This window comes from Nicotiana sylvestris, chromosome 2, assembly GCF_000393655.2.
Source record: "Nicotiana sylvestris chromosome 2, ASM39365v2, whole genome shotgun sequence".
Taxonomy (NCBI): Eukaryota; Viridiplantae; Streptophyta; class Magnoliopsida; order Solanales; family Solanaceae; genus Nicotiana; species Nicotiana sylvestris.
Genome location: NC_091058.1, coordinates 185,404,325 through 185,416,799, shown reverse-complemented (window position 1 = coordinate 185,416,799; position 12,475 = coordinate 185,404,325). Strand labels below are relative to the sequence as shown.

Sequence of the window (12,475 nt, the reverse complement as noted above, 5' to 3'; positions counted from 1 at the left end):
ACAAGCATTTTTGGGTTCCAAAGAGGGTAATCAAAGAAAGGTAACCGGCTCAAAGGGTTAGCAAAGGGTTAAAGTGTTGGGGTAGTGACAATGAAATACTTCGTCAACCAACCGGAGAATCTTGGTATCGCAAAATGGTTTAACGTAATACCTTTTGACCGTGTCTGCATTGACAGTTGTTTCAGGGTCATTTCCTTCAACGTCTCCCAAGTACAACGCCCCTTTCGGCAACTATTTTCTTATAATGTATGGACCTTTCCAGTTTGGAGCGAACTTTCCTTTTGTTTCCTTGTGATGCAGGAGAATACATCTCAAAATGAGTTGCCCCACCTCACAATTCCTAGGCCGCACTTTCTTATTATAGGCACGAGCCATTCTTTGTTGATACAACTGCCCATGGCAAACTGCGGCCATCTACTTTTCATCAATTAGGGTCAACTGCTCTAAACGGGTTTTGACCCACTCATTTTCCTCAATCTCAGCTTCAAAGATGATTCGAAAAGATGGAATTTCAACTTCTGCGGGTATTATGGCTTTAGTGCCATAAACCAATAGATATGGTGTTTCTCCAACTAATGTGCGCACGGTTGTGCGATATCCCAACAGCGCAAACAACAAATTTTCATGACATTGTCTAGAATTTTGAATCATTTTCCTGAGGATATTCTTGGTGTTTTTGTTTGCTGCTTCAACAACACCATTGGCTTTGGGCCGATAAGGGGTAAAGTTCCGATGCGTGATCTTAAATTGTTCGCATACCTCCCTCATCAAATGATTGTTCAAGTTTGCAGCATTGTCCGTAATGATAGTTTTAGGAATACCAAAATGACAAATAATGTTGTCATGCACAAAATACACCACCGCTTTCTTAGTGACGGCTTTGAGAGTGACTGCTTCGACCGATTTTCAAAGCAAGGACGTATCCATTCATGTGGGGTCCTCACATTCTTGCGTGCACTTAATTCATGATTCTTCCGGTGTCTTGGGCATCCACAAATCTTAAAAGGTTCAGATATGGAGTCCTTTTGTACAATACCTCTCCGCTCAAGAAGAAGCCACTGGCGAGCCTCCTAATAGTTCTCTTTTGGTTTCCATTAGCTTGCTCGGGATATTCCTTTGTTTTTAAGAATCTTTTGATATCGTGATACCATGGATGAACATCCGGTTCCACCTTAACTATATTGCAATAACCATGTGGATTTGGATTTCCAATGGGTCAATGTGGATATTGCCTGGATACGGAAGCATCGAGGCCAAAGTAGCTAGTGCATCGGCTAACTCATTGTGAAACCAAGGAATGTACCTGAATTCAATGGATTTGAACCGTTTGCTAAGATCTTCCACATATTGCCTATATGGAAGAAGCTTGACATCCCGAGTTTCCCATTCACCTTGAGCTTGTCGGATAATCAATTCAGAATCTTCCATGATTAACAATTCTTCCACATCCTGATCAATTTCCATGTTCATGCCCATAATACAGGCTTCATACTCGGCAGTTTTGTTCGTGCAGAAAAACTGAAGCCGGGCTATGGCTGGATAGTGCTGACCAGTGGGCGAAATCAAAATTGCCCCAATCCCGACACATTTTGCATTCACAGCTCCATCGAAGAACATTTTCCAAGCATTAGTGTCCTCTAGAATTACCTCAACTGAATTTACTTCCTCATTTGGAAAGTAAGTACTCAAAGGCTGATATTCATCATCAACAGGATTCTCAGCTAAGTGATCCGTCAAGGCTTGAGCTTTCATCGTTGTGCGGGTGACATAGACTATGTCGAACTCGGTGAGCAGAATTTGCCATTTTGCTAACCTTTTTGTGGGCATCGGATTTTGGAATATGTACTTCAAAGGATCCAATCTGGTTATGAGGTAGGTGGTGTAGGGCAACAAGTAATGCCTAAGCTTCTGAGCGACCCAAGTTAGGGCACAACAAGTTCTTTCCAACAAAGTGTATTTGGCTTCATAACTAGTGAACTTCTTGCTCAAATAGTATATGGATTGTTCTTTCTTCCCAGTCATATCGTGTTGCCCGAGAATACATCCAAAATAATTCTCCAATACTGTCAAGTACAAAAACAAAGGCCTTCTGGGCTCAGGTGGAACCAACATTGGCGGATTCGACAAATATTCTTTGATTTTGTCGAAAGCTTCCTGGCACTCATCTGTCTATCTAATTGCCGCATCTTTCTTCAACAACTTAAAGATGGGCTCACACGTAGAATTCAACTGAGCAATGTATCTATTGATGTAATTCAACCTACCCAACAGACTCATAACCTCTTTCTTGGTTCTCGGAGGAGGCAAATCCCGAATAGACTTTATCTTTGTTAGATCTAGCTCAATGCCCCTCCCACTGACTACAAACCCAAAAGTTTCCCAGATGGTACTCCAAATGCGCACTTGGCTGGATTTAACTTCAATTCATACTTACGCAGATGCTCAAAAATATTTCTCGGATCCCGCACATGGTCGTCTTGCATTATTGATTTAATGATCACATCATCCACATACACCTCAATTTTGTGGTGCATCATGTCATGGAAAATGACAGTCATAGCTCTCATGTAAGTTTCCCCGGCGTTCTTCAAACGGAACGGCATAACACTGTAATAATAAGTACCCCAAGGTGTGGTGACGGCCGCCTTTTTTGATCCATTAGGACTTGATGATACCAAGCATAACAAGTTACGAAAGACTGTATCTCATGTTTGGCATAGTTTTCAACAAGGATGTGGATGTTTTGTAATGGAAAGTTGTCCTTGGGGCTTGATTTGTTCAAATCCTGATAGTCAACACACACTCGGTTTTTCCCATCTTTCTTTGGCACTAGGACCACATTAGCCAACCATGTGGTGTATCGGACCACTCGGATCACACCCGCTTTCAGCTGTTTGATGACTTCTTCTTTAATCTTGTCACTGATATCCATTTTAAACTTTCTCTGCTTATGTTGAATAGGGTGTAACCGGGGTAAGTTGGAAATTTATGTACCACTAAATCAACACTTAGTCCTGGCATATCATCATAGGACCAAACAAACACGTCTTTGAATTTGAACAAAAGTTGGATCAATGTATCCCTAGTTCTTTCATCAGTGTGAATGTTTATCATGGTTTCCTAGACCTCTTCTAAACTACCCGAATTAACTGGCTCAATCTCATTTAAGTTTGGCTTAGGCTTATTCTCAAATTGTTCCAATTCTTAGTTTATTTCCCTAAAAGCCTCATCTTCATCGTATTCTGGTTCTTGATTTATTATTTCACAATTAGACAGCATGTTAGGATCTGGGCATGAAGTCCACAAGCATGTCATGTTATTTAAGTCCGCATTATTAGAACTGAAAGAAGAAATAAAAAAAATAACAAAATCAGAAAGAGTAAAGAAAGTGATTCATAGACGATAAAATATTGATTTCATTTCATTGAATTTGAAGATAGAAGGGTTTACATTGGAATTTTAAAGACAATAAACTAAAGATATTCGAGTTACACCCTGAAATAACTCAGAATGCAGAAAAGATGGCAAGACTGAACTACCGGGATTCTCACCTAACTGGGAACTGAGTAGCCTTCCAATTTTGAAGCTTGGCATTGGGCCCCATATACTGCACCTCAGTAGTGCTCAAGCCTTCACCCGACTGGACCATGTAAGCCTTATATAACATTTGTCTTATTGCCCCACAGATGTCCACAATTTCTTCGGCTGTGAAGGCCTCATCTTCTTCCTCTATGTACCTTGGTTTAACAAAAGTTCTGGCGAGATGCGGGACCGGATGAGGTAGAACCCACCCATCATTCTTACGTTCTTTAGCCTATTTCACATCGGCTTCTGTAGCTTGAAAACCGACACCAAAGAAGTTCTCACTGGCAGTCAAGGTGATGGCTTGTAGCCATGCTTTATCATCTCACTGGCAACCATGATTGATGCATTGGACAAGAAGGGTTGAGGACACGAGGTTCATTCCTCACATTGGTCTGCGACCACAATCTCAAAAGCTTGGTAGACTATGTGCTCGCTACCTTCTTTAGCCTCCAGACATGGGACTGATGGGTCCCTGTAAATTTATTGCTTATCTTCTCCATGAACCACGATTTCTTGGTTTTCATGCTCAAACTTTAACCATATGGTGGAGAGTAGAAGCTACGGCCCCCGCCGCATGGATCCAAGGCCTTCCAAGGAGAAAATTGTAGGAGGTGTCCATTTCCAAAACCTGAAATGTCACTTCAAAATCCACAGGGCCGATGGTTAGGATCAAATCAGTGTCCCCTATCATATCCCTTTTGATGTCGTCAAATGCATGCACGCAAACATTGTTGGGCCGGATTCTCTCAGTCTCAATTTCCATTCTTTGCAAAGTTGAGAGAGGGCAGATGTCAACCCCAGATCTACCATACAACATGACTCTTTTCGTGTAGTATCCTTTACACTTAACAGTCAAATAAAGAGCTTTGTTGTGGGCAGCCCCTTCTGGAGGCAAATCATTTCGGCTGAATGAGATCCGGTTGACTTGAAAAAATCATTCCGCCATTCTTTCCAGTTGCTCAACAGTGGTTTCAATCGGAACGTATGCTTCATTGAGGGTCTTTATCAACACCTTATGATGCTCATTAGAACTTATCAGTAGAGACAATAGTGAGACTTGGGAGGGAGACTTCCGGAGTTGTTCAATTTCATCATAGTCCGAGGTTTTCATTTTTTGGAAGAATTCCTTAGCCTCTTCAGCACTGACTGGCTTTTTAAGCGGAAAATGCTTCTGTTTGGCATTGTTCACTTCTTCCAGATTGAGGTACTTCTCAGACGGGTTTGTTTCATTCACTTCCCCCATGATTTCTTTTCCCTTGTACGTAACTACCGCTTTGTTGTAGTTCTAGGGGACGGCAGTGGCATCCTTCATGGGCTTCTGTGGTGCACGGCTGATAACTATGGGCTCAATCAGCCTGGGTGAAATTAGTAGCCCCCGCACCACATAAATCCCTTTTGGTACGTACATCTTTGGTACCGTAAGCGTGACCTTATTTTGTTCAAACCTTTTGGGGGGACTCAACACAAACTATTCTTTCCTTGGTGCCCTGGAACATATAAAATGGCATATTTAGGAGGTATTGCCTCGATCTTGGTTTCCATAACCTTTACTACGTTTTGAGGAATGGGATTATTTTTCTTCTCATCCGTAGCTTGCTCTGCTGCCGTTTTGGGCTTCTTTTCAACATTGGCAATAGCAATGATAGCTTTCAAAGCTGGGTCAAACTCTTTGGCTTTACATATCATCCCAATAACCAGCCCGTTATTGTGAGCTGGTAATGGGCTATTGGTTATATTGGGGACCTCTTCATCCCTTAGCACTACCCATTTTTGTTCTATCAAATTTTCAACCGCCCATTTTAGGGTCCAACAATCCTCAATGTCGTGACCTTCTACCCTTGAATGATAAGCACATCGGGTACTATGTCGGTAGGGGGCGATTCTAGATTTTGCCTGTTTGGAGATATGGGCTGCAACAGACCCATTTGGACTAACTTTGGGAAGAGGCTGGAATACGACTCACCAATGGGTGTCAAATTTGTTCCTCTGGGTGGCTCACGAGCAAGGGCATTATATGGAAAATTATTTTGTTGGGGACGGGGATTATATGGAGCTTGGTAAGGAGGGTTATTTCTAGGAGGTGGAGCTCGGTTTTGGTTAAACTGTTGTTGTGGCCGAGCGTATGGCTGGGCATTCATCACCGCATAAGGCTGAGGAGTCATGGCATAGGCCGCATCCTGGTGAGGATAATAATGTTTCGGGGTGTTTGAAGGGAAGTAAACTCGGGGTTGACGGGAGTTTCTCAGATTTGAAGCCATCATTGCCACTTCTTCTTTCTTTTTCTGGTTTGCCACGCCCTATGACCCACTCTAGATTTCTTGAGAAGTAGCTCTTATAGCCGACTGGCTCAGGATGCGACCCGTTTTTAAACCATTCTCTACCATTTCCACATTTTTTATGACTTCCGCAAACGGCTTGCCCATAGCGGAAATCATGTTTTGGGAGTAATCAACCTTTTGGGCTTGCAAGATGAAACTGACCATCTCAGTCTCATCCATTGGGGGTTTCACCCTGGCAGCTTGTTCACGCCACTTGACGTCATATTCTCGGAATCTTTCCGTAGACCTTTTCTTGAAATTAGACAAAGTGTTTCTATCCTGAGCTATGTCCATGTTGTACTGCAACTGTCTGACAAAGTCTCGGACCAAGTCATCCCATATGTGTGAGCGGGAGATGTCTTGGTCCATATACCATTCGGACGCAATTCCAACTAGACTCTCCCGGAGTAAGCTATTAGGAGTTCTTCTTTTCTGCCCGCTCCTCTTAACTAATTGCAATACCTCTTGAGGTGGGCTATGGGGTCCTCGTGTCCATCATACTTTTTGAACTTAGGAGTCTTAAAACCGATAGGCATATGAACATGCACAAGTTAGCATAGGAGACACTCTTCTAACCACTCAGGCCTTGCATGTTCTTGAGGCTTTGTTCCATGCTTTTCATTTTTTGAGCGATTTCCTCTTGCTCGGGATTCCTTGTAGTTCTCTCTTGTCCCACGGTAAACTCATACCGAGGTTTTTGAGGGTCGGAGTTTAGGGTGACATGAGTCGTGTCCAATGGAAAGGTCAGTGATTGGAAAGTAAAGAATGATGGATCAAAACTTGTCCTGGGCAAGGTTGGCTGTATCGTCACTGAAGCTGGTGGTGCGGTGAATATGTTAGAAGACACTCCCGAAACCAAAGCCTGGGGGCAAACCTCAGAAGGCGTTCTAGTGAAATGGGCTGAGATAGTGGGGTATCTGAATGGGGTGATCGGGTAATTTATGGAGATGTTGGAGGTCCCATTTGTTCTGGGAATCAGTTCAGGAAAACCAGGTATTATACTAGGCGTCTCTCTACCATTAGATCAGGCTTTCCATATTTCCAACACGTTGAGGCATAATGCCCTATTCTCTTTAGCAGCTGCTGATTCTGATTTTGGGATAACCAACAATGGGCTATCATCCGAGGGGGGAATTGTTGGTAGAAGACTCTCTGACATCATTTTGACACTTCATTTGGACCTTGTAAAGTAAGGGTGCGAAGCCAAGTTACCACAAAACCAACCACCTTAAAGAACAGAACCTAATCTCAACAGCAGACACAACAAACTAGTTAGCTTGAGACAATTAACACATAGGGTATCGCATGTTGGAATGCAATGTACCTAACAGTTAAACGTTTTTCTACATATTTTGCAATGGTTACGTGTCTCATCCTGACTTTGGTTTATATCCCAAACCTTTGCATCTTTCTTTTCTTTTTGGCGCTTTTATTATTTGCTCTCTTTTCTTTGCACGATCTCTTACTGTTTTCTCTCCTATTCTTGTTTTCTCTCTTATTCTTGTTTTCTCTCTTTTTCTTGTTTCCTCTTTTTTTTTCTTGTTTCCACTTTTATTTATGTTATTAAAAACCATGACCGTATACGATGACGATTGCCTATGTATCACGATGCCACGTGAATCAGATCATCACGTAATTCAAGGAATAAATGCGGAAATAAAAGAAACAATTTTAGGGTTTTTCAATTTTTCATTAAAACTTCTTATTTTTCTATTACAATGACTCTATCATAGCTTTCTAAGAATTGAAAAACTAAAAACAGACTCAAAACAGACTCTAGAAATGGAAACTAAAATATAGACTCGAAAAGAAAATCAAGAATACATTAGTGCTTCTACACAAGGGGCCCGTGGGACATCAGTCGGTCTCGCCATGGGCCTACATGAAAGATCTCCTTGGAGGCGATCCAGGTCATCCATTATTTGGCGAATAAAGGTCATCACTACGGCGAAGAAGGTGGATCTAGTCATGTCCTCACACTCATGGCATTTCATGACGATATAGTCAGCAATTCCTGCAATCCTCTCTCTAATGATGTCTTTTTCTTGGAGTAGGCGCCCAATTTGTTGAGATCTAGCTTCCAAAACTTGGGTGTCATTATGGCTTTGCTCCTACAATTGTTGCATGTCCTCCTCCAATCGGGCCATCAATGCATAACAATGTTCCCTCTATGCCTTAAATTTTTTTGTTTGTTTAGCCATTTCATTCTTGAGGGTAATTAACTTTTTCTTCAAGTTTGCGACTTCTCTATCATATTTCCCTTTTAATTGCCGAACAAACTCTACCGGACCCTCTACATTCTTGGTCAACTATGTCCGAGCTCTTGCCAGACTACCTTCAGATTTTTCTAAATCATTCCCATACTCACATATTTTCTGCTTAAGACCATTTATGAGTCTTTCATCCGTTCGACTCCTTTACAGATTCTTAGCAGCTATCTTCATTCTTTGGATCTGGGCTCGAAGGGCTTTATTTTCTTGGCCCAACTTTTTCTTCTCCCTTTCATCAGCAGCAGCCTGTACACTACTATCAAATTTAAGATCTCATATTTTCCCCTCCAATTTGCTTATCGTGGATCTATAGTTTTTCTCCTTCGCTAACCAATCCCATTGTTCTCGCGCCCCGTTAGTGAACTGTTGGACGTAGGGACTTTTGGTGGGCCATTCAGGATCTTGATGGACTTGAACCCTCTTACCATAGCAGACCGTGTAACTAGGCTCTAACTTTTCCTTAGACAAATTCTGTACCTGAGTTTGTGGCTCCAAGAACCTACACTGATGCCAAATCTGGCAAACCTTATCTTCCAAGAATGCAGCTTTTGGACCTAGTTCAATGACCGGGAGCCAACCGAATGTCCACTCAATTTTGCTTGCAGTCAAAGAACTCATATGTGTGAACCATGCCTCCGTACCTTCTGGAAACTCATGACCCTCTAACCGGTTTTCATGTTCTTCAATGTAGTTAAGACCGGTCATACCATAATTCATGTCCCCGGACGATGGCAAAGATGTTCTTCCATCCAAAGTTGTAAAAGCATGTTGCAACCCTAAAAAATTCCCCCCCCCCGGCAAACAATTAGAGCTCGATAAATCTCTACTAGGATCATCGGTACAATAGTGCCATTAGCCTTTTTAATCATGAAATTGGCCATTCCTATGAGCTCCAACTCTATATGTCCATCCTTCCTCAGGCAAATTAAGGTGCCTAAGAATGCTACTACGAAGGCCAGTCCCCGACGTGCTTCCCATTTCTTTGTTCCCTAAATGAGTTAGACCTATGTCCAAAGCCTCAAAACCGTGGGGATGCCATAATGACGGTACAAAAAGTAGAATGTGCAAAATCCCTTAGCTAAATTTCCATGTTTGACTTCCCGACTAATACTCAGAAGGTCCAGAAACTTGTGAGGAGTCACCGCTCTTGGTGCCACTGGGTACCGGCTCTTGAGATTCCCACTAAGGCCCGCATAGCCCGCTATTTCCTCAAGTGTAGGAGTCAACTCAAAATCAGAGAAATGGAATACATTATGCGTTGGGTCCCAAAAAGGTATTAAAGCTTCAATTATATCCAACCTCGGTTTAACCTTCAAAAGACCAAAGAGACCACCCAAAGCTTTTATCGCAGCACCTATGCTGACCTCCCCAAGGTCATTCTACCACATATGGAGTTCTAGCGGGATTTCCTATACAATATTAAAAGATTCATTTTTAATAGTGCTCATCATCCACATTTATTTAAAGTGATCGGTTAAAAACCATGATTTATTTTGACTCAAAAGAAGATTATCAATTTTTCAAAACTGCAACTCAAAACAAAAAACCTTTGTAAATACGGCCCTTCAGCACCTCAGAAAAGAAGATTTTAGGGTTGTGTTTGCTAATTGGCCAAAAATTTGAAGAAAAGACCATAAGTGGCTATTTTGGCAAAAGCGGCCTTCCGGCGCCCTTTTGGAGACATTTTGACTATTTAAACAAAAATGGCATCACCTAACTTTATTTATCACAAAACTGACAATGTTTCAAATTTTTTTTGGGTTATTTTTGCAAAAAATGGGGTTGGACCCTATGAAGGTTGCCTACGTATCCCACATCCGGTGGGAATCAAACTTGCATAGTTCGGGCAATTTTGACGCAACAGAAAAAGATGAAACATTTTTTTGAAGCAATTTTCCTTTTCTCTTTTCCTTTTCTTTCTCTGTTTTTTTCTTCAAAATTTCGGCAGAGTTTCGGTACATTTTGGACACTAGATTTTCCAAAGACGGGTAATTATCTCTCTCATACCTCAATTTGATTTTTCCAACTTTTCTCCGTTATTCTAGAAGCCAGTCAACATACAATCCGAAGCAAATAAATGTACAAGTAGTAAGTAAAATGCATCAGAATGGTCTTTTGATTTCGGGTACACCTATCCTAGACTGACCGAACCCGTGTGTTGAGTCCCCAAAGTCAAATGCGCGTGATGAAAACAAGCGTTCCTAATAGGGATCTGGCATAAGGCTATGTTATACTGGGTTTAAAACCTGGGTGTATTATTCCAGACCAAGCTTACCCGAGCGGACAGCTCGAGCCGATGGGGGGGGGATAGCGTACCGGGAATACAGAAGCTTCACCGGCTTTGCAACTTCTGTGAACCTCGTTCTAAAATTGGGATATGACTCTAACAGAAAAAAAGTCACATGAAGTGCACACTTCCCAGATGATTTAGAAGACTCAGAGAGAAGAGGGTTTCGTAACAGGTTATACATAGTTCATGCAATATCAAAGCAGTAAAAGCGACATTTAGCACATTAGGCTCAAACATGTAAAAATCAGATACTAAATACAAGCCAACTATAACAGTTATTCTAAGCTCGAATTCTGAACCCTGAACCAGAAGTTCTGGGTTCTTATCCCCAGCAGAGTCACCAGAGCTGTCACACCTCCTTTTTTACCACCCGAGGGGGTATATAAGGGAGTTTTTTCAATTAAAGTGACATTATTCGAAATGTGATTATTTTTATTTATGTTTTCAGAGTCGCCACTTGGGATATTTATTATGGTGTCCCAAGTGACCGTTTTATTTTTAAAATCCCAAATCGAGGAAAATCGACTTTATTTAAAAGTTTGCGAAACTAGAAATTCTAAGTAAGGAATTCTGTTAACCTGGAAGAAGGTGTTAAGCATTCCTGGGTTCTGTGGTTCGAGCACGGTCGATTTAACTGTTAATAATTGCCTAATTATCTGATTTACTACATGCTTTAAACCTAGTGCATTTTTTTAACTTTATAAACACTTTTAATTATTTTAACCGCTTTTTTAGGATTTATGGAATTATTTCTTGAACAAGTTACGATTGTCGTACACTTGCTATCTTGGAACACACCGCAGACCAAGCTACATGAAATGCACCCGCGATTTGCGATATGTTTATTTTACTATTGTTCGAAGTTGTTATGATCGGATTACATGAAATGCACCCCCAAATTTGGGAATTAGGTATCATAACTATGCCACAGGAACTGTACCCATAGTCACGATGGTTTATTATGAAACGCACCCAAAGCAAACTACGAATGTTTAAGAATGTTCTCTACACTAAGTCAATATTAATGTGAGGGTCATAGGTTATGAATTTTGTTTGTGTATGGAACACCTCAATTTTAAAAGGGTGTATTTCACTAAGTGAAACTAAGGATAACCATATTTAAACCTAATTTGAAATTCACTAAGAAGCTCCTAATCAAGAACATGCTAAGGATGGAAAGTCTAAGCCTTTTAATTAACTTTGAAAAAAGGGTTTGGGCCAGTAATAACTTATTAGTTACTTAGTTGGAAAAATCAGCATTAAAGCTACATTTGGGCTCAGAACCTGGCCCAAAATGAAAGAGACTCAAAAGGCCTCAGCTGGTCCGAATTTTTGAACAAAACTTGGACCATATTGGGTCTACGATAGGCGGGCCCAGTCACTACTTATTTTCTAGTGGGCCTATCCACCTCTACCTTTAACCATACTTGCACATTTATAACAAATAAGCTTTCAAATCGCTGTTTGAGTAGAAATAGAATTTAAAGATTAAACAATTATAATCTAAAAATTAATAAACCGATTTTGCAAGATAAAAGATATCATACATGATTTATGATAAAAAGAAGCTCCTATGACTGATTCAAAGTTTTGGCCTATAGACTAGGCCCAGTTCATTTGAGGTTAGTTTTTCATCTAGGCTTGTCGCGCCCCCTTTTTTTCCTCCGCGGAGAGGAGTCCGGGTTTTGACATTCCATGGGGTGTAATGACTCATTTCCTTTTGGAAATTGGGTGTTTGAAGAGTCGCCACCTAACAGATTATGGTGTTAGGGAACCTAGAGCATTTAACTCATGTAACTAGTTTGCATTACCAGAGATTAGGATAAGGGCTCGAAGTAACCTCGAGGGGAAGGTGTTAGGCACCCCTCTTGGTCCACAACTGTAGGTCCCAACCGAACTTAAATTTACAAATTAGTCCATACAAATAGCTAGATAAAATAAGTTGCAAGTAAAGCATGTTGGATAATTCAAGTAGTAAGATAAAGTTTAAACAAGTTGTAGAAGATAAAAGT

General features: G+C 41.1%; 1 protein-coding gene across 1 annotated transcript; it reads right to left on the bottom strand.

The window, feature by feature from the left end:
• Positions 1-1,176: 1,176 nt before the first annotated feature.
• LOC138886060 (uncharacterized) lies at positions 1,177-1,752 on the bottom strand. Its single transcript, XM_070167087.1, has one exon. It carries the CDS (start codon positions 1,750-1,752, stop codon positions 1,177-1,179), a length of 576 nt encoding a protein of 191 aa, XP_070023188.1.
• Between the last annotated feature and the right edge of the window lie 10,723 nt (positions 1,753-12,475).